The sequence below is a fragment of the Canis aureus genome, chromosome 14 (genome assembly GCF_053574225.1).
Source record: "Canis aureus isolate CA01 chromosome 14, VMU_Caureus_v.1.0, whole genome shotgun sequence".
NCBI lineage: Eukaryota > Metazoa > Chordata > Mammalia > Carnivora > Canidae > Canis > Canis aureus.
In genome coordinates this window covers 11,864,196-11,890,251 of record NC_135624.1, presented here as the reverse complement: position 1 = coordinate 11,890,251, position 26,056 = coordinate 11,864,196, and the positions used below count along the sequence as shown (strand labels likewise).

The 26,056-nt window shown below is 34.5% G+C and overlaps 1 protein-coding gene across 1 annotated transcript in view; it reads left to right on the top strand.

Annotated features, from left to right (window-relative positions):
* The window catches only part of EIF3E (eukaryotic translation initiation factor 3 subunit E), a 52,899-nt gene extending 32,212 nt beyond the window's left edge, over positions 1-20,687 (top strand). The window contains exons 8-13 of the mRNA XM_077846965.1: positions 1,304-1,430; positions 2,229-2,330; positions 3,912-4,021; positions 18,507-18,609; positions 18,898-19,032; positions 20,498-20,687. Of these exons, the coding sequence (XP_077703091.1) occupies positions 1,304-1,430; positions 2,229-2,330; positions 3,912-4,021; positions 18,507-18,609; positions 18,898-19,032; positions 20,498-20,536 (616 nt within the window). The 3' untranslated portion in view covers positions 20,537-20,687. The remainder of the gene's footprint in view (positions 1-1,303; positions 1,431-2,228; positions 2,331-3,911; positions 4,022-18,506; positions 18,610-18,897; positions 19,033-20,497) is intronic.
* The last annotated feature ends 5,369 nt before the right edge of the window (positions 20,688-26,056 follow it).

The window sequence follows — 26,056 nt, the reverse complement described above, 5'->3', positions numbered from 1 at the left end:
AGTCATCCTTTCCTGTGTTTGTGCATGAGATCTCTGATAAGAGAGTATTGAGACAAAAAATTATTCTGAATGAAGATTGCAATTTATAAATTTCTGCCTGAAACTCAGGCATAATTTTTCAGATGATGAAACTTTAGCCGACTTATTTAGTTATTTTTCTCTAGAAAGTGGTTTATTCTTGAGTGAGTGTTGATTCTTTTTATTCTCTGCCTTGTTTAGAGGAAATTTAAGGAGGGACTAAATATTATTAATTGTTAGATTATTAACAGTGTCTAGGGTCCTCTAAAGAGTTTGAACAACATTTTATTGGTAATCTACTACATGATGAAATACAAAGATTTATTAATATCATGGTCTGGAAGAATTTGGAAGATAAGGTACCTGAGCTGGATCTTGAAGGATGGCTAGAGTTTAGGCTTCCAGAGGGATGTGTTTGGGAGAATATGTGGAGTGAGCTTTAAGAAGTAGAAAAACAGGAAGCAGTCAGTGATGGTCTGGTGGGAGATGAAGCTGGATGGTACTTTGGGGTTTATATATTCAGCCCAGAGTAATGGACTGTATTGACATGTATTTCCGAGGTTGGCATACTGCCTGACACTTCAAGGTACTTCTTGGATAAAAATTATGGAGCTAAAAAAGAAAAAAAAAATTATGGAGCTATTTAAGGAAATTGAGCAGGAGGAATACAGGATAAACACCAAGTGACAGAGGGTGGCCAGCTGCATCAGAATCGCAGGATTTGTCAAATATTAGCTGAGCCCCTGTTGACATTTGTCTGACATCTAATCCTTCCTTTCTAATTCCCGGTGCTACCAGTTTAACCAGAGCCTTATAATACTGTAACAGTTTCTTTCTCCCTGTAGTTTCCAGTCTTTCATTCTCTGAAACTTTAAGTGCCTCATTTTCTGATTATGATGACTGATTTGCACATAGAAAGTTTTCACACATTTTTCCAGAAGGTGAATGACTGAAAGCCATAGCTTAGCAATCTTTTGGAACAGACTGACAGCATGTATAGGGGCCTTCCCAAATCCTGTTACAATAATAATAGGATTATTTACCTCTGAAGTGAGTCTTCATAAAAGCTGGCATTCTCCTCAAACTTTTGTTTTTTTCATTTCCTTGGAGGAGATGGTCCTTATAATTATTCTTAAGTATTCTCAGTCTTCCGTTACTGAAACAGCACAATGTAATTAATTGGCCATTCAGGTGTTTCTTTGAATCACACGTGGTTGATTATAGATTTAGAGAAACTGTGTTATTAAATTTAAAAATACTAAAGTTATTTAAATTTTTACTTTAGGTACCTTAATGCAATTCAGACAATGTGTCCACATATTCTGCGATATTTGACTACGGCCGTCATAACAAACAAAGATGTTCGGAAACGCCGACAGGTGCTAAAAGATCTTGTTAAAGTTATTCAACAGGTAAAAACTAAAATCTTTATTAAGTTTTAAAATGTGTCTAAACTAGATCTAACATATGTTTCTAGGTAAACATGTTAAGGTAAAAATGTTTTAAAAATAGGAAAAAAGGATATATGCAGTATATATATTGAGAACGGAGCCCAGGATACTCACCTGGGAATTTACTCTCTTTAATTCCAAGATATACTTATGTTAGATGTGATATGAATAAATAGTGCTCTCTGCTAGGTGGATAAATGTGTCTTCTATATTAGTGTTGCATTTATTGCAAAGAGTGAAGGAGATTTGGAGCTTGGCACTGTCTTTTGGGAGATGGCTTACCTACATAATTCCAGAGTAGTGATCTTTACATAGGACACAATATTAATAGTCTCCAATTGTACAAAAGCTGTGGCCCTACTGGCTGATTTTAGCAAGTTTCTCAGCAATAACTATGGGTTGGAAAAAGAGCTTACTTATTTGACCTAAGAATAAATTAAATAAGAATACCCTTACATACTTGGGGATGGTTCATCACTGTTTATTGACTAAGGGAGACTTTTGGCAGTAGAGGAACGTGAAAGCCTTTGGTGGAATGGTTGTAGGATGATAATGTACAGAACTCAGTCTGGAAGGCATTATAAGCTTAAGGAGTGGCCTAGAATCAGGATATGAGCAATTGTTTCAAGAAGATGACACTAGGTATTTGCTAGAAATTAATGGTAAGGGAGGAGAAAACATGAAGATTAGAATATTCTAGAGGCAGTCTACCAAACAGTGTAAAATCTGATCCAACCTACCTTTGACTTAATTTTACAGGAGTCTTACACATATAAAGACCCAATTACAGAATTTGTTGAATGCTTATATGTTAACTTTGATTTTGATGGGGCTCAGAAAAAGCTGAGGGAATGCGAATCAGTAAGTATGAGTTTTTACTTATACATTAATAACATTATTTAATGTTTGGATATTGGATATTGTAAGAGTTAACTTGCAGTTTTTTAGTAATTAAATCAGAAACCTTAGTCTTAAAATACTTGTTTAGAATTGTGCTGGGGTAAAGACATTTTTTATGAGTTTTTTTTTTTTTTTTTGACATTTTTTATGTTGCCATATTGTATCCCTTTTGTTAGTAGTTTGTTAAAACATTGGTGACATTATAAATTAATACGTATACCCGTAATTCCATGTCTTATCTTATATGAGTAAATATATGAAGTACTTCATAGGTACGTGTAAGATTGTATAAAATTGCACATGCTAAGTCTGATTCTCAATTTGTTTCATAAGTGGGCCTATCTTTAGAATTTTTCACATGATTGTACTTCACATTTGCTATAAACCAGTTAAGGTATAAGGATGTGTATTTTTTTTAACAATAATGTCTATTGTTAATTGATAGAAACTAAAGCACCTCGGAGCAACTGAGTGAGTCAGATTTCTGTTTTTTTTATGTTAGTTTGCAGAATTTTAAGAAATTAAATGAAAAAAAAATGAAGAAATTTTTATTTTTTAATGATTTTATTTATTTATTCATGAGAGACACGGGCTGGTGGGGGGTGGCAAAGACACAGGCAGAGGAATAAGCAGGCTCCATGCAGGGAGCCCAACATGGGACTTGATCCTGGGTCTCCAGGATCAGGCCCTGGGCTGCAGGCAGCATGAAACCACTGAGTCACCGGGGCTACCCAGGAACTTACCTTTTAAATGCATTTACCAAATCCAAAGTTATTAGTTGTCAGTTTCATTTTCAAACCCAAATATTAACACAAAATATAAAGAATTAGTTCAAGAACTAAGATCTTCTCTAAGGAAAAGAAAATTATCATGTAATAGAACTTCAGAGGTGATTTTCACACATTGGACAAAATATAAAATAGACTACAGTGTGATAATTTGTGTTCATGTAGTTATATGCAGTGTTATTATGTATTGGTGTACATTTGTTAAATAGACACTAATGAAGTTAAAATATTCTCTTTTAATTATGATACCATCTGTGAAGTAGGAGCCAAAGCCTTGAATTTTTTTCCTTTATTTTCAAGTCTACTTACTTTACATATAAATATGCATATTTTAGTCTGTTCATAACTATTTTAAGAACCTAGAAAAGATGTTATCTACAAAGCATTAATGTAGGATAATGAACAGGACAAAACTACTTTGTCACAAGGTTGCTCAAGTCATCAATAGAACAAGAACATGGCAGTGCCTAAGGTTTTTTCTTGTAGCATTCATTTATCTCTTTAAATTGTTAGAGGCTTGAACATACTGTTCTAGAAGGTGCTGTGGTTTGTCACAAAAAATATATGTATTAAAAAAAAAATATATATATATATATATATATAAGGTGCTGTGGTATATAGAACTTGTGATATTAGGTGAGAGAACTGTAGTAAACTGGAACAATGAGTAAAGCACAGGAAGTATTTTGAGTCACATTTTTGAAAATTGCTTGTCAGTGCTATTAATTATTTTTTGTTAAATTTTCATACATAGGTACTTGTGAATGACTTCTTCTTGGTGGCTTGTCTTGAGGATTTCATTGAAAATGCTCGTCTCTTCATATTTGAGACTTTTTGTCGCATCCACCAGTGTATCAGCATTAAGTAAGAACACCCTGATTTGATTTGTATTTTTCTACTTTTAAATTCCTGGAAATTTCCATTTACTGTAAAATGACACTTCATAGAATTCCAGTTAATTGGATTTTTATTTTATTTCCCTTTGCTTTAGAAGAAAAAGAAAACAATCTGATAGTGATTTATTTAAAATCCTAACTTTTGTTTTTATTCGGGATGCTAATACTACAGACTCAGAAATACTTTCTTTAGCTTCTACGTGTGTGGCATAGCAAGATTTTTGGAAATGGTAACTTCAGGGGAGTATCACGATAATTGTCAGTTACCTTTTTAAAGAATACTGTTATGCTTTATGAAAGGAGAAAAGAAAAATAAAAAATAGCCAGTTTTAGAATGGATTCAACAGAAGTTCAAATAAGGAAGAAGTTAGCCCTTAGTGAATCGGAAATACTGTTGAAAGACCACATTTGGTAATCATTTCAGTTAATTGAGTTTGTTTCATTTAATTATATATTTGAATTCTCATATAGTAAACTCCTATGACATCCTAAAATGTTGAAACATGGAAAGTATGGTGAATTTCAGTTGAAATTTTCTTTGTTGTGTGAGAAAATTATTGGTGGAAAAATTGTGAAACTTATATAACCTATTAGAAACTAATTTTACATATTAGAATTTGAAAAATAACTAGCGCCCTTTTGGCCACAGAAGAAGTCAAAACTAAATATGCTCCATAAATGTTTAAAAAATTACTTTAATGTTTGTCTCTTTGGAATTGTGTGTAGACCAAAGTTTTTCTTTAGTGCCATTTGTTTTGCTGAGGCATCCATACTTGTTTGCCTATTATTACTGGGTTGTTATTGAAGTGGTTTTTCAGAGTAGAAGTATCATGTAGTCATGAGGCTTCTCCTATGGGAATTAAAGCCTTGACCAGTTTTATTAGTACTTTACTAAAGCTAGCAGACATATAATTAAAAAAATTTGATTCTCTTAAATAATACATTCAATTCCTAATATGTTATTGGTTGTGAAATAAAGAGATGAATCATATGTGAAATGGTAGTGGACAATAGATAACTGAATTCTTGTGCTGCCTTTTTTTTCCCCCCCAAAGATGTATAATTTCAGCCTTGTGATAGAAGGATTCCAATACTTTGGTTTTCCTTGTGGACTTTTCCCCTATTTCTCTTTAGAATATGATCATTTGGGTGTTTTGTTTTATCTAGAACTAACTGAATTATCTCTGTTATGACTCTTTTGAAAACAAATTCTCCTTTTTATACTTTAGCACGTAGTATACAGAGTATACTAGTCTAGTACACACAATATAGTAGTCTAGTACAGTATAGGTGTTCAATAAATATTTGTTGAATGAATAATTTTTTTTTCTTTGTAAAGTTGATACCAGTGTAGTTTTTATGTTTTTGATTCCTGTAGTTTTTTATAGTTTTGAACAAAGTCTAAATAAAGCATTTTCAGGTTAAAGTTCTAGTGGCTGTCTAAAGTCCAGAAGTCTTTTCTCTTTTCCAATGATAGTGTTTCCTTTTTATTTTAGTTGTTTAAATGTTTTTGGCTACCTGTGAAATGTTTTCTAATTCAGTGATTTATATTAATGCATTTTCTTCAAATATTAAGGAAGAATTTGAGTTGGAAAAAATCTTAAGAGTTTCAGATCCAGCAGTGCACAGTTGCTGAATCATCAACAATAGGACTTTTTTCTGCAGTGATGGAAATCTTTTATAACTACATTGTTCAGTATAGTTGCCAGTAGTCCTCTGGTAGTTTTTGAGCACTTTAAATGTGGCTCAAGTTTCAAGTTCTACAACCGTGGTTTTTAAATCGTGTGTGTGTGTGTGTGTGTGTGTGTATTATGCTTGTTTTCAGATGAGCAGTATGTATTAGTGTGTGTGTGTATAAGTCCAGTCAGAGCCCCTTCATGCTGTTTAGCCTGCTATTCAGCTTTCCTCTTGACTGCTGAATTACTTCTGTAGAGCCATAAGATTTCTGGAAACACTGTTTATACCAGAAAAAGAGATGATTCCTTATTTATAGCTGGAAAACTTAAGGCTCAGAGACATTAAGCTGCTTAGGTCTTATTTAATGGAGAGCCTGGACTCTAATAGGTCTCTGGCATTCATTGTATTGTGCCTCACTATAAATTCTTTTTTGGGGTACCTGGGTGGCTCAGTGTTAAGCATCTGCATTCAGTTCAGGTAATGATCCCAGGGTCCTGCGAGTCTGAGTCTGCTTCTCCCTCTGCTACTCCCTCTGCTTGTGCTCTCTCATACTCTCTCTCTGTCAAATAAATAAAACATCTTTTTAGAAAATCAACTTTTTTCTTTTTCATTGTGAACTAATGATATTTTTAGAAATATCAGATTTAGACTAATTTGTCTTTAGTCTTTTCACTAAAAGAAGATAAAGATGGAAACCATAAGTCATGTTTAATTTTGTGTCTTAGAATTATTAATAAGTTCATTTTGTTTTACAAATACACATTCCCTGAAGCCATCTCAAACTTTTTGGATCAGATTTTCTGAGTATGCTCTGCTATGTTGTATAACAGAGCTACTGTACTATACCTTCAGGGTGGTTATTCGAAAGCACATCCAAGATTAAGAACTTGCATCAGGTTGCCAGTTTTTTAGGCGCACATTCACAGCCTGTTAACGTAATGGAAAGAAAAGTCAGTGACTTGGTATTTTTAGTATATAAAGAATTAAGAAGATAGGGGCAAAGCAGAATATATAGCTTCAGGTGAAAAAAGAAATACTCGACTTAGAGCAACAATGAGATCTCTAAGGTGTGTATCCAGTAGGACTTAGTCCAGGGATTAGGCTTTTTTTTTTTTTTTTTTTTTTTGAGAGAGTAAGCGTGCACATGCAAATAGTTAGGGGAGGGGCAGATGGAGAGAGATACATACATGCAATCTTAAGCATTAAGCAGGCTCTGTGCTAAGCACAGAGCCCAACATGGGACTGGATATCATGACCTGAGTCAAAACCACGAGTTGGACACCCAGCCTACTGTGCTACTCAGGCACTCCAGGTTTTCCTTTTTTAAAACTGTTTTAATGGGTTAGGAATATGGTTTAAAATAGGCATTTAAGTTGGCCTTTTATAAATTCAGAAATCATCTTAATTCAGACTCCCAAGGATTTGAAATCCATGATAATAATCTACCAAGCTTAATGCTTACCTTTAAACAGTACGTAGAAAAAAATCATTGTTCTGTAACCCAGGTTTTTAACCTAGCTGTACAGAACTTAAAATAACAGCAACTTAAAATAAATAGATTTTCTGGAGTCACCACAGATCTTCTGAATCAGAATCTCTAGGATCGGGTTTGAGAATATGAGTTTAAAGCTTCCCAAGTATAGTCAGCCTTGGGTAGAAACATTGCTCTAAAGTAATGACTTATAGTATTCACAGCACAGTAGAATCAAGTGGGAATTTTTTTTCCAAGTGGGAAGCTTTTAAAAGAAAAATAAGGGGTGACTGAGGGGCACCTGAATGGCTCAGTCAGTTAAGCATCTTAACTGACTTGTGGTCATGGGATTGAACCCTGGGTCAGGCTCTGTGCTAAGAGTCTACTTCAGATTTTCTTTCCTTCCCTTTCTATCCCCTTCCACCCCACTGTGTTCCTATGCACTCTTTCTCAAATACATAAATCTTTTAAAATGAATGAATGAATGACTAAATGGGAGAGAGGGAGGAAGGAAGGAAGGAAGGGAGGGAGGCAGGCAGGCAGGCAGGCAAGAAAGAAAGAAGGGTGGGTCCGACCCCTAAAAAACTGAAACATTCTCTGGGGAGGAGATCTTGGCATCTATATTTTTTTAAAGCTCCTCTAAGTAATTCTTCTGTAAGACCTCTTAATTACACCTTTTATTTTGAGATAGTTCTGGATTCACATGCAGTTGTAAGAAATAATAAAGAGATCCTCTTTGTTCTTCATACAGTTTCCCATTTACACAGTTGACATTTCCAATATAACATCTTGGAATAACATCTCACAAACTGTAGTAAAATATTGCAGCCAGCATACTGACATTGATACCTTCTCATCTGTTAACCATTTCTACAATTCTGTCATTTAAGGATATGCAAAAACTTTTTTAAAAGGTAATGTTCAACTTTCCCAAGAGGATAAATACACTATGTGTCATGATTATGATGTAATTAGTAATAGCAGTGTAACTAGTACAGGTGTTCAGAGAAGGAAATGTTACAAATGTGAATGAGTGCCTCTTCTGGCCACACACTGGTAGAAGGTAGAGAGCACATCCTAAGAGCTTTAAGTCCAGAAGAAGAAACATACTAAATGAAGATAAAATTATAAATTATGATAGGTGTTTGAAGAAAAATATAATTAAAATGACATGGGCATAATTAGTATGTTGGAAAATCAGTCAGAGAAGTAATTTAGATTGAGGCTTTAATGAACCCTGGTAACTCACTAAATGGAATTTTTAAAAATATTTTATCTATTTATTAGAGAGAGTGCGAGAGAGTATGAGCAGAGGGAGAGGCAGATTCCCCGCTGAGCAGGGAGCCTGACACAATACTGGGATCCTGGGATCATCACCTGAGCTACAGGCAGGTGCCACCCAGGTGCCCCAAAATGGAATATTTTAAGCTGCAAAGTAAATTCTCTTCCACTGTATACTAATCATTACAAATTATTCCATTCACTAGCTTGTGCTGACCTATCTTTGCCTCTAATTAATCTAAAATTATTTGATACTCTATCTTTGGGGGGGGGCAGAGAAGGAAGGATTTGTCTCTGTCCTCCTTACTGTCTAATAGTCAACACATTTTAAATGCTGAAGAGAATAGTACATAGTATAAAACCAAGGTTGTTTATTAAACAATTCTATTTGTGATTTGGAACATTCTTAGTTGATAGGTTTCTTGACTTATGACTGAGCACATGTGATAGTTATATCTTTATAAAAATGCATATTAAGAATGTTTTTATCAGTTTATATACAGTCTTATAGATTTGTAGGATAAATAACCAATCTGTTTACCATAAAGTATGCAGCATCTGTCAAAAAAGATTACTATGGTGGGATTTAATTTTGTATAGCTGAATAATTTATCAGATATGATGTGTGTCTGAAATTTAAAAGCTGTTCTAGAATAATTCTTGGACCAGTTTTCAATTGTAGATAAAAACAAAGTATGGAAGTAATATTTTGAATGTGTGTGATAAACATGTTGGAGTGTACACTTGTGTAATTTTTTTAAGGAAGTTAGTTTGGCTTTTCACAAAAGAAGGTATTTGCAAACTACGCTTGCATTTCTTTAAGTTATGAAGCCATTCTACTTGATTTATAAGTAACATTTTAAATCTTAATATTTTTCTTAAAGTTCTTATTATTACACAGCAGTTTATATTCATAATTATACTTCCTGATATTAAGGAAAAATATAGAAGGGTGCACTTCCAGATGAAGATGAAATAGTTTTAAAAGCCTTTTTGCATTTCTGTGTTAACCAAAAGTAATATATGACCTACCTCAGAGATGTGGGTTTGGTTCCAGGCAATTGCAATAAAATGAGTATCATAATAAAACTAGTCAGAATTTTTTTGTTTCCTAGTGCATATAAAAGTTGTGTTTACACTGTACTATAGTCTGTTAAGTGTGCATTATAGCATTATGTCTTTAAAAAACAATGTATATACCTTAATTTAAAAATATTTTATTACTAAAAAACACTAACCATTATCTGATCTTTCAGTGCATCATAATCTTTTGCTGGTGCAGGGTCTTTCCTTGATTTTCATGACTGCTGACTGATCAGGGTAGTGGTTGCTAAAGATTGGGGTGGCTGCGGCAGTTTCTTAGAACAGCAGTGAAGTTTTCCACATCTATTGGCTGGCTTTTCCTTTCACAAATGATTTCTCAGTAGCATGTGATACTGTTTGATAGCATTTTACTTACAGAACTTCTTTCAAAATTGGGAGTCAGTTCTCTCACATCCTGCTGCTGCTTTATCAACTTAAGTTTATGTAATACTCTAAATCTTTTGTTGTCATTTCCAATAATCTCCACCAAGAGTAGATTCCATCTCAAGAAAGCCATAAGAAGCACCTCCTCATCTGTTTAAGTTTTACCATGAGATTGCAGCCAGCATTTCAGTCCCATCTTCAGACTCCACTTTTCATTTTAGTTCTCTTGCTATTTCCACCACATCTACAGTTACTTTCTCCACTGTCATCTTGAATTTTTTAAAGTCATCTATAAGGCTTGGAATTAACTTCTTCCAAACTCCTGTTAATATTTCTATTTTGACCTCTTCCCATGAATCACAAATGTTCTTAATGACATCTTAATAGTAAATCCTTCCTAGACAGTTTTCAATTTACTTTGCCCAAATTCATCAGAAGAATCACTGTCTATGGCAGCTATAGCCTTAGTTCTTAATAAAACTTGAAATTACTCCTTGATCCATGGACTGCAGGACAGATCATGTGTTAGCAGGCACAAAATCAACATGAATGTCATTGTATATCTCCATCAGAGCTCGTGAGTGACCAGGTGTATTGTCAATGAGCAGTAATATTTTGAAAGGAATCTTTTTTTCCTAAGCATTAGGTCTCAACAGTGGGTTTAAAATATTCAGTAAATGGTTTTGTAAACAGATGTACTATCATCCAGGCATAGAGCAAATTTGACATAATTTGTTTGTAGAGCACAGAGTAAATTTGACATAATTCATAAGGGCCTTATGATTTTTGGAATGATAAATGAACACTGATTTAAACTTAAAGTCACCAGCTACATTAGCCCCTTATGAGAGAGTCAGTCTGTCCTTTGAGGCTTTAAATCCAGGCATTGACTTCTTTTTAGCTATGAAAGTCCTAGATGGCGGGATCCCTGGGTGGGGCAGTGGTTTGGTGCCTGCCTTTGGCCCAGGGCGCGAACCTGCAGACCCGGGATCGAATCCCACGTCGGGCTCCCGGTGCATGGAGCCTGCTTCTCCCTCTGCCTATGTCTCTGCCTCTCTCTCTGTATGTGTGACTATCATAAATAAATAAAAAAAATAAAAAAGAAAGTCCTAAATGGCATCTTCTTCCAATATAAGGCTCTACTTGAAAATCTGTTTGGTATGGTCACCTTCATTAATTATCTTGGCTAGATCTTCTGGAAAACTTGTTGCAGCTTCTACATTAATACAACTTCACATTGGGTGCTTTTATGTTCTAGAAGTAACTCCCTTAAGCTTCATGAACTAACCTCTACTAGCTTTAGACTTTTCTTCTGTAGCTTTCTTAACCTTTCTCAGCCTCATAGAATTGACAAGAGTTAGGACCTTGTTTAGGGTTAGGTTTCAGCTTCAGGGAATGTTATGCCTGTTTTGATCTTTTTTCCAGACCACTGAAAATTTCTCCCTATCAGCAGTAGGGCTGTTGGCTTCTTATCATTCTTGTGTTCAGTTGAAAGATTATCCTTTCCCCCACTAATATGAAATGCCACTTGTATCACATTTTAAATTCTCATTTGTATGTGGGACTTTTTCTGAACCCTTTAATCTGATTGTGTCTTGATTCCTGAGTCAGGACCAAATTGTTTCGAAAAAGGTAGATTTGTGATATGTTTTAGTATTTGCTATGCTTCCTAGACTTGATCATTGTGACCCACTGTCATTTGCTTAGTTGTTTTTCTTATTGTCTTCATTATTAATTATACTTCATACTTTTTGCCAATTTATAAATCTCTTCTCAAGATTGATTATTCTATCAGTTATATCTCCTGGGGGAAAAAAATCTGGACTTGTTCTCTGTGCCTTGGTGGAATACCTGTCTCCCTTTGTCATTTGTTCTGGAGATTACCTTAGTCTGTCTCCTGTGATAGAGCTGCAGTTTCATTGTCTTCCTTTTTCTTGGTTTACTATTGTAAAGCTTCAGTAGCTTTATAGGGAAGGTTGCTTTAGAGGTAAATTTTTCACACCTAAAAATGTCCATTTTACTCTTATATTTGAATAATGGTATTGCTAAGCATGGTACTATAGTAGGTTGAAAACTACTTTATCCCAGAATTTAAAGACATTGTTCTATCACTTTCTAGCTTTCTACTCTAGAAGTCAGAAGCCATTTTTATCCTTGATCATGTATTTTCCTCTCTAGCAATTTGAAGGGTTTATTTTTCCTCCTTTATCCTCATTGCTCTGAAATTTCACAGTGATATTCCTTAGTATAGGTTTATTTTAATTCTTCATACTAGATAGACCCTTTTAATTTAGAAATTCATCTTTAGTTCTGGGGAATATTTTAAATTATTTCTTAAGTGAATTATTTTCTTTTATGTTCACTGTTTATTCTTTGGGGAACTGCTGTTGGTTAAATATTGGATCTCTTGGACCAGACTTCTATTTTTTTTTTTTAATCTTTTCTCCAATTTCCCATCTCTTTGTGTTCTACACTGTGGGAGATTTTCTCGCATCATCTTCCAAATCTTCTGTAGGTTAAAGACAAATCTCTGAGCAGCCACGTGGCTTAGCGGTTTAGCGCCGCTTTCGGCCTAGGGCATAATCCTGGAGACCCAGGATCGAGTCCCGCGTCGGGCTCCTTGCATGGGTCCTGCTTCTCCCTCTGCCTGTGTTTCTTCCTCTTTCTCTCTCTCCTCTCTATGTATTCTCATGAATAAATAAATCTTTAAAAAAAATCTGATGTTACATCTTTCAGTTATTTTATTGACAATTATTTTATTGATAATTATTGATATTGTATCAATTATTGATACAATATCAATGATTTTTCATTTTTCAAGGGATATTGATAGTTCTAGGGTTTTTATTGAGCTATAACTAATATATGACATGTTAGTTTCAGGTATACATTCGATATTTGTATATATTATGAAATGATCCCCACAATAAGTCTAAGTTACCACCCATAGCCACACATAGTATTTTTTTGGGGGGGTGATGAGAACTTTTAAGATTTGCTTTCTTGACAAATTTCAAATATGCAGTACAGTATTAATAACTATAGTCAACATGCAGTACTTTATATCCCATGACTTATTTTATTACTAGAAGTTTGTACCATTTGACCCTCTTCATCCATTTATCTGTCCCTTCACCCACCACCTCTAGTAACCACCAATCTGTTCTCTGTATCTATGAGCTTTTTGTTTGTTTTGTTTTGTTTTGTTTTGTTTTGTTTTGAAGATTCCACCTATAAGTGAGATCACATGGATTTGTCTTTCTCTCTCTTATTTCACCTAGCATAATGACCTCAAGGTTCATACATGGAATTGCAAATGGCAAGATTTTATTCTTTTTTATGGCCTATAAATAGCTAGATGCTTATCATTTTCTTTATCCACTCCTCCATCAATGGGATACTTAAGTTGTTTCCATGTCTGGCTATTGTAAATTAACTGCAGTGAACATGGGTATACATGTATCTTTTTGAGTTTCGTGTTTTTGTTTTGGTAGTTCTATTTTTAATTATTTGAGGAACCTCTGTGCTGTTTTCCATAGTGGCTGCACCAGTTTACATTTTCACCAACAACGTACAAATACTCTCTTTTCTCCACATGCTTTCCAACATGTTATTTCTTATCTTTTTGATAATAGCCATTCTGAGAAGTGTGAGATAATATCTCACTATAGTTTTGATTTGCATTTCCCTGATGATTAGTGATGTTGCCTATCTTTTCATGTACCTGTTGGCTATCTATAGGTCTTCTTTGGGAAAATGTCTGTTCAGATCCTCTGCCCAGTTTTTAGTTGAATTATTTAGGTTTATTTGCTATTCGGTAGTAGAGTTCTTTATGTATTTTGGATATTAACTCCTTAGCTCTATCATTTGTAATATCTTCTCCCATTTGGTAGCTTGCCCTTTAATTTTGTAGGTGAGTTCTTTTGCTGTGCAGACTTTTTAGTTTGAAATAGTCCCCTTAGTTAATTTTGCTTTTGTCATCTTTACTTTGGTGTCAGATCCAAAAAGTCATCTCCAAGACTTATGTCAAGGAACTTAGCACACCTGTGCGATCTAATAGATGTCTGTGGTTTCAAGTCTTACAGTCAAGTCTTCAGTCTTTAATCCATTTTGAGTTAACTTTGTTTATAGTGTAATATAGTGGTCCAGTTTTAATCTTTTGCATGTGGCTGTCCAGTTTCCCCAACACCACTTATTGAAGAATATATAATCAAAGAATATACAATTCCCCATTGTATATTTTTGGCTCCTTTGTTGTAAGTCAATTCCACATATATATGCATGGGTTTATTTCTGGGCTTTCTATTCTGTTCCATTTGTCTATTTGTATCAGTACCATACTGTTTTGATTAGTATAGCTTTGTAATATAGTTTGAGATCAGGATGTGTGATACCTCTACCTTTGTTCTTGCTTAAGGTTGATTTGATTGTTTAGGATCTTTTGTGGTTCCATATGTATTTCTTATTTAACGTACTCAATATGTTGTTGCATCACTTGGGAAAGGAAAAGGAGTGCTAGTCAACTTGAAGATATCTATTAAGGAATATTTACACAAAATATTTAAGCTGTCTGGACAAGATTGAGATTTTTCTATATAATCTGAATAATCAGAAAATTATTTTTGTGCTTAAAATCTTGACCAAATTAGATATTTTTCTCAGAAGTTCTGCATTTTGATACATTTTGTATTTTATTGATGAGCTGAATTACTTTAAGATAAGCATTGTATAGGATAGCTTAAAGCAGCTTTTTTTTTTTTTTTTTTAAGATTTTATTTATTTATTCATAAGAAACACAGAGAGGCAGAGACAAAGGCAGAGGGAGAAGCAGGCTCCATGCACCGGGAGCCCGACGTGGGATTCGATCCTGGGTCTCCAGGATCGCGCCCTGGGCCAAAGGCAGGCGCTAAGCCGCTGCACCACCCAGGGATCCCCCAGCTTTTTGTTTTTAAGCTTGAATTTATATTTTTATTTTTAAATCTTTACTATTTTTGCATAAAATCGGTAGACTGTAAGAATTGTCAATTTTGAGGCTTTCTGTCATTTAATTTCTCTTATTCTATATATTTTCCTGTTATTTAAAGGAACTGGACTATTGCCATATTCTGTAATTCACTCTCGGAGTGATTGGTAGCCTAGATAACCTGAGATGCTATCAATAATTTACTAATACTTCATGGACCTTATTTCAGGTTTTGCTTTGACCTGATTTTAATACATAAAAAGATCAACAAGCATAATGCAAAGCAGTAAATCCCCAGAGTAGGATTATGGATCAGCTTGCAGTATTTGTGGGTCTTTTTTTTTTTTTTTTTTTTTTAAGATTTTATTTATTCATGAGAGACACAGAGAGAGGAGTAGAGACACAGGCAGAGGCAGAAGCAGGCCCCAAGCAGGGAGCCCGATGTGGGACTCGATCCAGGGACTCCAGGACCATGCCCTGAGCCGAAGGCAGATGCCAAACTGCTGAGCCACCCAGGGATGCCCCAGTACTTGTGGGTCTTGATGTATGTTGCCATTTTGCCCCAGCTATGTTGGAATATGAGACAGAATATGGATGCAAAGAAAGGAAGGACAAAAAAATTAATTCTACATGAAGTTATTATGCAGAATAGACTTTTCTTTCTTTTATGTTAAAATCTGACCTTAAATATTTCCTTAAATAATATATCTCCAAGCCTCCAAACTAAAACTAGTAAACTTTTTTGCATCTCACCTAGCTCCTTCTACTTTTTCATCTTTTTTTCCATCTTTTTCATCTATAATAATTTATATATTTTGGGGATTAAGTGATTGTCCTCTACTGCCCATCGCCTGGCGTAAACTTTATAAAAGTGGGGAATAGACGTATTTGTCATTAGCATCTAATAGTTCATATTTTGTTGAATGAAAGGCAAGGAAGGAAGGTAATTGGTTTGGTTTGGCTGGCATATGGTACTCATGGGGGAGAATAATGAGAGGTTGGAAAACGAGGTTGTACCTAAATTGTAGTGAACCATGAATGAGAAATTTAGAAGTTTGGATTTTATTGTTTTGGTAGAAAGGCTCTGTTAAAGTTTTAAAAGGAATTTGGGCATAAACTGGTTAGTTGACAGTTATGTAAAAATAGATTAAAGAGAGACTGGAGAAGTAAATTAGTTAAAAAACGGGGAAATAGTAATGAGCCTGGACTTAGGGGAGTGACCAGCTTAGGAATCAGACAGTAAATATTTATTAATCGACTCCTATAAACTGGGCATTTTGCTAATTGCTGGATAGAAAGCAGTGAACAAAGAAGCTATGGTGCATGATCTTTGGTTATCTATGCAGTATATCATAAAAGCAGATATTCAGCAGAAAAAAACTGCAACTGTTATGACTGCTCCAGAGAAAATAAAGGGGCTATGAAAGCATCAAACAGATATGTTACAGCTTGCAGAGAAGTCTTTTAAGGCTTATGAGGATACTGATAGAGCTGAGAGCCTTAGAACAGCTAGCTAAATGAAGAAGAACATGGATGAGCCTTTTTTTAAGCAGGAGGCACAGTATATGCAAAGGCCCTGAAGTGATTGAAAACTGGTCATGTTTAATGAATGGAGAAATTTAGTATGGCTGGTGGAGAGGAGTCTTTCATGATAGTAATAGAATGGTTAGATAAGAGGCAGTGGTTAAAGAGAATTCTAGGTCTTCTCAGTTGTATATGGCAGCAAGAGAAAGAATCCAACAGATAACCTAGACTTCAAGACTGAATGTGTCATTAAATGTTTAGCTACTTAAACCACCTTCATAAATAGCTTTTATATTATCATTTAAAAACATGTTTGTAATACCAACTCCACATAATCTGTAGCTTTAATGGGAATAAATTTTCTGCTCTTTTAAAACAAAATATAGTGGTCTTAAACATTGGAGTATTAATATATTTAGTACAGTTTCTTTTGTTTTTTTCAGAGTAAAATGCTTTTGACCTCACTTTAAAGAGTTGTGTTTTGGGGGATGCAGGAGACACACAAAAGATAAATGGCTATCGAATGTGATAAAATACTGAGTATGTTGTGGAAAATCTTTTACCTTTAGAGTTCAGCTTTAGGTAAGAGTATCAGATATTAGCTAACTATAGCAACGCAGAGACAATGAAATTTACACATTTCTAAAATAAGTCAGGCACCAGCAGAAAACACAGGAGTTAATGGGAAACCACACAAGCTGCAGGAATTTTTACCAGTCAAAAAAATAAGCCTTCTTGTTTAAGTAAATCGACACAATTCCTGATTTTTAGTAACAAATAAAAGGAGGGTTAGTAGAGAACAGTGATATAAAATGAAATCCACTATCCATGACATTGAAATAGTAGTGGATTTCATTTTTCTTGGATTACTTGTTCTTTATGTTTGCTTAGAATGTGTACTTAGAAGAAAATTGATCAGAAACACAGAGAACAAAATTTTGACACATAAATCCAGGGAGTTTTATGGTTGAGTTGGCTCATATTTATCATCAAATTGTTCTTAACTCTAAGCATATTTTAAGGATAAATTTTAAATGATTATATCTTTGTAGATTGAGTTTATAATTATTTTATTGATGACCTAGTTTAATTTTCACATTTTGAATGAAATTCTATTAACTTTTTCAATAAATTATAAAATAGGGTTAGCATAAATTCTGTTATTCTTATAAGGGTATTTTTATTAACTAGATTATTTGGGTTGGTTAGGAGCTCTGGAATTACATAATTATGTGATTGCCAATGTCTTGACTATATTTTAAAATCAGGAAGGCTATCAGGCTAGGAATTTTAGTTTATAATATTCTAAGGAAAGATTTTATTACTAGTTTTCTAGTTTTCTTCATCAAACTAGTGATAACATGAGAGGGCCTGGCAAGTGTACAATGTCTTCAATGAAGAGAGGTGAAAAGAGAACAGTTAATGTTCAAACACCCATATGTGCATAGATGTATACCGTATACTCTTAAATACTATACATACATCTTCTTCCATCAGCTTGAGTTACCTACTTACCTACTACTAAAGGGTGCTATTGTTGGTACCAATAAATTAAGCCTCTTTTTCAAAAACGATTATCTCCCTTGCTCCTTTCCCTCTCTCCTTTTGTGTCTTTCTCTTTCCTCTGAAATTCAGTGGCCGTTTAGGTTATAGAGTGCAATCCTGAGTGTCCTCAGAGTTTACAACATAAATATATACGCTAGCCCTAAGCCTTGGTTATTTCATTATATTTTTATCACTGATGTTCCTTATAGTAGATGTAATTTCTGTCATCATTATACATCGTAAAACTTTTTTCTCCCTTAGATTGTTACTAATTAAGGATTTCTGTAAATGTGAAATGTGGTCTCCTCCCTTCAAGGATCTTACAGTCTCTGGTTAGTGAAATGGGATAGGTCATGCATAGTAGAAGATAATAGCACAAACATGAACACTGCAGGTACTGAATCATAATATTTAAAAGAAGGTGATCCATAAATACCTGAAAGTCTCTAGAGTGAGTTCAAAGACTTATGTACATGAAATTTAGTTTCTAGACTCCATTAACATCATTTTTATTTTTTTCATTAGCATGTTGGCAGACAAACTGAACATGACTCCAGAAGAAGCTGAAAGGTGGATTGTAAATTTGATTAGAAATGCTAGACTGGATGCCAAGATTGATTCTAAATTAGTGAGTATTAAATTAGTTATGCTACATCTATAAATTGCTGACTATTGTAAAGCTTTTTTGGGAATTTTTCATTTGGATATTTTATTCTATTTTGTTAAGAATTTTTGCTTCGTTTTAAGGCAATAGCAGCCACCTTTTTTTTTTTTTTTGTCGCTGGATGATGATTGTCATCTCCAGTGCATAAAAATGTGTGCAACAGTCATGTAGTGTTGTGATGTCATGCTCATGACCTACCTGGACAGTTCAGATGTAGTATTACAGAATCAATTTCCCTCTGTCTCATTTTAGGGTCATGTGGTTATGGGTAACAATGCAGTCTCACCATATCAGCAAGTGATTGAAAAGACCAAAAGCCTTTCATTTAGAAGCCAGATGTTGGCCATGAATATTGAGAAGAAACTTAATCAGAATAGTAGGTCAGAGGTAAGAACCACAGATTTTCTGATTTGTCTGGAATTTAGCAGTAACGTAACATAAATACTAATATATTGGTTATATCTGATTTTGTATTTCTAATTAGAGATATGGACATTTTTTTAAAAATCTGTTACTAAACTGAAAAAAATTGTGTTCCTGGTTTATATTATATCTGTTTTTCTTCCCATTTATTCTGCCTGTGTGGCTTCATTTACTCTTCTGCTGAGGGTTTACAACATATCATTTTGATACTGGCATATGATAACTTACATGTGTAGACTTCTTTCAAGAGGTTGAAATTCTTTTTAAATCTGAAGAAATACTTCTATGAAAATATTGATCTTATTTATAGTGTTGATCTTTAAAAACTGATTTTATCTGATACTCGTATTTAACTGTGTCAAAAAAATATACCTCCTCCCTTTTGGTAGAGAGCATGCATATTAGGTATTAAAGGAACTTGAATGGCCTTGTAATTTTAGAATCACAAACCAGCTTTAATGCTTTTTGGCCATTATGGTTGTGTATAATTGGAGTGTAGGAAGTTTAGGAAGCATATAGCTGCTTCCTAAAACAGATGGACAATCAGAGACCTCATGATTGAAGTTCATACTCAAATACTTTGAATAGTTCTTCAATTTTTTAAATTTTTAAAAAATTTTTGTTTGTTTGTTTGTTTATTTGAGACAGAGAGAGAGAGAGGCAGAGACACAGGCAGAGGGAGAAGCAGGCTCCATGCAGGGAGCCTGATGTGGGACTCAATCTTGGGTCTCCAGGATCACACCCTGGGCTGAAGGCGGCGCTAAACCGCTGAGCCACCCGGGCTGCCCTAGTTCTTCAATTTTAAAAGAGAGGAAGAGGGATCCCTGGGTGGCGCAGCGGTTTGGCGCCTGCCTTTGGCCCAGGGCGCGATCCTGGAGACCTGGGATCGAATCCCACGTCGGGCTCCCGGAGCATGGATCCTGCTTCTCCCTCTGCCTGTGTCTCTGCCTCTCTCTCTCTCTCTGTGACTATCATAAATAAATAAAAATTAAAAAAAAAAATAAAATAAAATAAAAAAAATAAAATAAAATAAAAGAGAGGAAGAATTGGGAAATTATGTTTATGCCTCTTCCAACCAAGTCCAGAATAACTCAACCTAAAACAACTTATTTTATTCTTTTCTGTTTGCTTGAAGATCAATTTGTATGGACTTTTTAAAATAATATTGAAAAAAATGAAAAAAAATAATATTGATGATACTGTCATTGTTACTCTTTATAATTGGTCAAAAACTGTTTTAGCTGATATTTTGATGTGGTTTTTTGTTCTAAGTGGCACATTTGACATTTAGAAATGGTGGAGGTCGTTAAAATCATAGTGGTTTGGGCAGGAATTCTAAAAGGAAATGCTAGCCTCACTTTCTTCTAAGTTAGCTTTTTCCAAAAGTACTTTCTTCTCACCATGTCAATTTCTCTTTCTGTGTTTTTAGGCTCCTAACTGGGCAACTCAGGACTCTGGCTTCTACTGAAGAACTGTATAAAGATAATATGAAAAAAACTATAAAATAAAGATGAAATAATAAAATCACTGTATAAAGAGTGACATACATTTTAGAAACAGTTAACATGTTGAGTATAAATTTGGGGGAATTTGAATAAAATTGGCTGTGTTTCATTTTATCTTGTGAATTTCGTGTGTTTAAGTTTTTTTTAACTTTTCATTTTGGAATAATTTCAGATTCACAGCAGGTTGTAAAAATAGTACAGAAAGGTGTCATGAAGCCTAAATCTAGTTTACCCCAGTTTTTCCGTCTATGTTACTGTAATACATTATTACAACCAGGATATAGACATAGGGACAATGTGTGCAAATAGTTCTGTGCCATTTTATCACTTGTGTAGGTTTGTGTAGCCTTCAGTACAGTCAAGATAAGGAACTATTCTTTGCCTTCATGGTGTGTGGAGTTGACTGTTCCTTTCCATGTTTTCTCACAAAACTTCAGGATCAAGTGATTTCTGGCCAAGAAACAAAAGCAGAATTATCCCATTCCCCCACTGGATTCAGATGAGAACTGGTAATAAAACCAGGTATAATTCCAAGAGGATGCATTGGAGGAGAACCAGACTAGGTCTCTAAGGGATTACATATGAGATGGCACACATGCTTATCCTGCATGAAGGTCACGTGCTCGTATCCTATCATTCTGTGTGCATCACTACTATCTGAACAATAGACATGTTTTATTGGGGAAATGATTTTTCTGTGACTATGCCTCTGTACCAGTAGGTTGGTTTAGTAATATATGAGATCTTTTGTTCAGAAAAACTTTTTGAACTTCTCCCTTGTGCTGCTCCCTCCATGGTCATACCTACCTCCACCAGCTCTAACTCCCGGCGACCACTAATCTGTCCTCCATCTCTATAATTTGTCATCAGGAGAATATTCTAGAAATGGGATTATACAACATGACCTTTTGAATTTAACTTTTTCTACTCATAATGCCCTTGAGATCTATTGAAGTTGCTATATCAGTAGTTTTTTCCCATTTATTGTTAAGTCTTACTCCATGGTATTGATGTACCACATTGCTTAACCATGTACCTTTAAGGACAGAGTTGTTTCTAGTCTGAGGCTATTATAAATAAAGCTACTATTTCTTAATTTCTTAATGTGGCTTCTTGTCATTCACTGGACAGCTACAGAGACTAAACAGGAGTATAAGCTGAATTTTATAAATGACTTCTTGAATATTACAGATGTGTGCGCACACACAGTTTACTGGATACCCAAGATCTTTAAGTATATAAAGTCTGGTTGGGTCTCCTTTACACAGAAGTGCTTTGATTTTCACTTTGGTTGTTGAACTAAAAAAGCTAGTTGGACAACAGACATTTCTGTTTCTGCACTCAGTGGTACAAGGATAAAAGAGGGTTTTTATTTGGCAACTGGTCAGATCACCCTCAACCTGCAGTTAAGTTTAGAGATTATGGGCCAGATTTGGCCCATGTGCTATGATTTCAGGCCCCTGGTTTGTGGTATTGGTTCTTCCAAACTGTAGCCCAAAGGTGCTACAGTAGAGGAAGATTGCTGGCTAGGGTAAGCCAAATGCTAATTTTTTATCTCTCTATAGCCCATGTGAAAATGCCAATTTTAAAGGATCATCAGTAGTACAAAATGGTCAAGTTCATAGAGAGGTATCCAAAAGGGGTATATCAGTAACTAGATCAATACAGGACCATTTTATCTTGTATGCAAGGGCTAATTCCATGAATCAGAAGTACACACCTATGAGAAATAGTTACACAAACCCACATAGAATTACATATGTTACTCCAGCTATACAGAAATGGGAAGGATGTTAAGCTGCCTGTTTCCCTTTCCACTAGTGACCCAAGGGCAAAAAGTTCTTAGAGGCATCACTAATGAACGACTTTTTATCTAAGATGATGGCTCAACCAAACCACATTAATGGCAAGGATTTCTAGGTGATTCCATGGCAGTTGAAAGCAAATCCAGCAGTTAACTATGTGCTTTGCTGGACCAGAAAGAAAACCCAAGGAGGAAAGAGGAAGCTAATATTAAACATTTATTATGTGTCAGGCATTTTCACATTTATATATTTAGAGAATTTTAAGAAGGAACGCTAACATTTGAGTGCCACACTTTTGCCTGGAAACACTGAGATTTTGGCATTAATATTTGTATATTATTGATGGGGAAACATGTTTACTCAAGATCCTACCGAGTAAGTGTTAAAGCAATGAATTGAAACGCAGGCTTTTTCAGTTACAACACACTGTCCCTTCTTACATCGTTATTGCTTTAAATTTACAAAAGGTTAAGTAGTATACATTTAGTAGGTTGTAAAGGAGGCTCTTGATCCACGAAAGAGTTTAAGTCTCTGTGCACCATTATTTTCAAGTGAGTAAAAGATTCTCATTTTTCTTCTACCAGCATAATCATTGGATACAGTGACCCCACCAAAAAAATCTATTTGGAACAGACAAAACTTTGATGAACATCTCTTTGATTTTTTTTTCTGTTTATGGTTTGCTCCTTCAAGGTTATCCATTATATGAATAATTGATGTTCACTTTTCCTACCACTTTTTGCTTTTCACATATTGCCCTTTGAACTTGAGAGATGATGCCATTATAGATTACTAGTATCCATCAGAGAGGGAGAAAAAAAAACAACTATAACTAATGGCTATTTTTACATATTACCTACAATTTGTTCATTGTTAAAAATGCATTTTTGAATTTGCATAAAAACAAATTACCTGGTTCTGGATTTAACTGTAACTTTTGATTATATGTAAACTATCCCAGTAAGGCATTGGGCACAAATTATGTAGTGATTAATTTTCTTTTTTGTGTTCTTGTTTCCACTCAATAAATAGGCCCTCTTCTATCCCAGCAACTTTTACAGGCACTGAAAACACATGAAAGAGCAAGAGTTCATGAGGCTTACATTCAGTAAACAGTTTCTTGTATACTTTTTAAAAGTTTCCATGCATTCACAAGCATATGTGTTTATGCTTTTTAAAATATGAAATACATAAAAGTTAAAAACCAGTGTTCATTTACCCAATACTCCTACTTGCTACTCAACTTAAGGAATAGAATGGTCCTAGTAACTTTGACAAGCTTGTGGGCCTCTCATTAATTTTCCTCTTTGCCCCTGAGAAGCAACCATTACCATGACTTTTGTGTTAATAATTCCTTTACTTTTCTGTATGGTTTTACAGACACACACATATACCTAACATGTTTTTGCATGTTTTCGACATGAATTTAATCAAAATCATGCTTAGTAACTTATTGCTTACTTTTCTCAACACTGAGATTCATCCATGTTAATATATTCATGTTGGTGTATTCAGCTGTATTTGATCCTTTTTCACTGCTTTGTGGTATTCCATTGTTGGGATATACCATATTTAATTCAACTAAGTATTGATGAACACGATGTTTTCACATTCTCGTTTATCTAGAGTTTTTGGAACCAGTCTGACAATTGTTTCTATTAACTGCTGAGTTAAATCCATTTCCTTTTATTATGATTACTAACCTATATGGGTTTATTTCTACCATCTCATTACAAGCTTTCTACTTGTCCCACTTTGGCTTTTATTACCCCACTCCATATTTCTTGCCTTAAGATTTTTCTTCCTTCTAGTTGGGCAACTAAATGTTTTATTTCTATTTAATGATCATTCTAGAAATTTTAATTTTTTTAACAATGTCCTAAAATTAGTATCTCTGACTCTCCCTAACGATACAAGGAAAGCTTTTACTACAGTGATCTTCCTCCCTACTTACTTACGTCCATTCTGGTTTTTTATTGTAATTTCATAAGTTTAGATATTTTATACAATAATGCGTTTTTTCTTGTGCATTCCTTTTGTAATGAGACTTTCCTCAGGTTGTTTTTAGGATCTTTTCATTAGTGTTGTGAAGTTTCACTATGATATGCCTAAAGTGTGAATTTTATTTATACAGGTTGGGATTCATTGGTCCTCTGATTCTGAAAATGGCTTTTGTCTTGCATTAGTTCTGGAAAGTTATCTCTTTGGATAATTCTTCCTGGTTCATCAGGTGTGTTTTTGAGTTCCCCAAAAAACCTTCCTCCCTTTCGTACTTTTTATCTCTGCCACCTGCACTGCATTGCATTTTGCATAATTTCTTCAGCTCTTTCTTCCTGTTTGTTAATGATCTTACCAACTGTGTCTAATTTGCTCTGAAGCCTCCATTGAATTTCTTATTTCAACAATTTTTTCATCTTTGATAGGTTATTATTCATTTACCATTTTTCAGTGCCAACTTATATTCTTTAAACTAATATTCTGTGTTTTGAATCCACCTACTTCTGTGCTACCATTCTTACCCAGGCTAGCATCCATCACTTAATGAATACAATATTTTCTGAATTTTCTCTCTATAGCTATTCTTGACCCCCATACCTACCTGTTTTCTATATTATAGAGCCAGAGTAATATTTTCAAGTTTAAATCTGATCATTTTTCTCTCCCAGTTAAAATTCTTCAGTGACTACCTATTGTTCTTAGCCTAAAGACTGAAACCTTAACGTGGCTATCATTATTTGCTATCTTCTTGCTGTATCAGCTTCATTTTATGATATTCTCAAGCCCCACTGACCTTTTCTCAATCCCTTAAAACAGTAGCTTCAAGCTATTTTGCTGCAGAGTAAGAAAAATACTTTACATCATGACCCACTGCTAAAAAAAAAAAATACATATTTGACTGATTGAAGTTTTATAAAACAATACCTACTCTTAGTAAATGTGATGATCTCTAATTTTTTATTATTCCATGTAATAGTTATTATGTCCCATAAATTGATTTTTTAATCCACCAGTTGGTATCCACATTTGCAAAATACTCTAAAAAGCAATAATCCTTCCTAGGCTTTGATTTTTGCAATGTTGTTCCCTCTGCCCAGGAATGAATTTTCTCTCCCTCCAACCCCCTACTTCCCATGCACACGCATACTTATGCTTCTAGTTTGTATTTTATTTATGCTCCAGAATGCAACTCAAGTATCAAGGACAACTTGACATTTCCTCCTGTGGGAAAATTTTTCTTCCCCCTATACTAGTCTAGATATACTCTTATTTGTTTTATTTACTGTGTGTAATTTCACTGTTACTACATTATTAATTTTATAATTAGTTGATTAATATCTTAGACTGTCATTTTCATTTATTTATGGATGATGTCTCATTCATTACTGAATCCCTAATGCCTGGCTAATATGAGGCCCATGATAAATTATTGAATGAATTCAAGGCTTTCCCAAGCCTTGAATCCTGATCAACATACTACCAGCCCATTCTCTATTGGATCTCAAGTTCTCTGGGTAGCAGTGATTCCCATCCCTCTACCACCATTCCCCCTCCCTTTTTGGGGGGAGTGGGGGGAGAGTGTCTATAATGTTATCCTAATCTATGTTGTAATGTCCTATCCTTGTGTTTTGGGGATAAGGGGTCAGACAACTTGTATATTTTCTTGTATAGGTCTAAGAT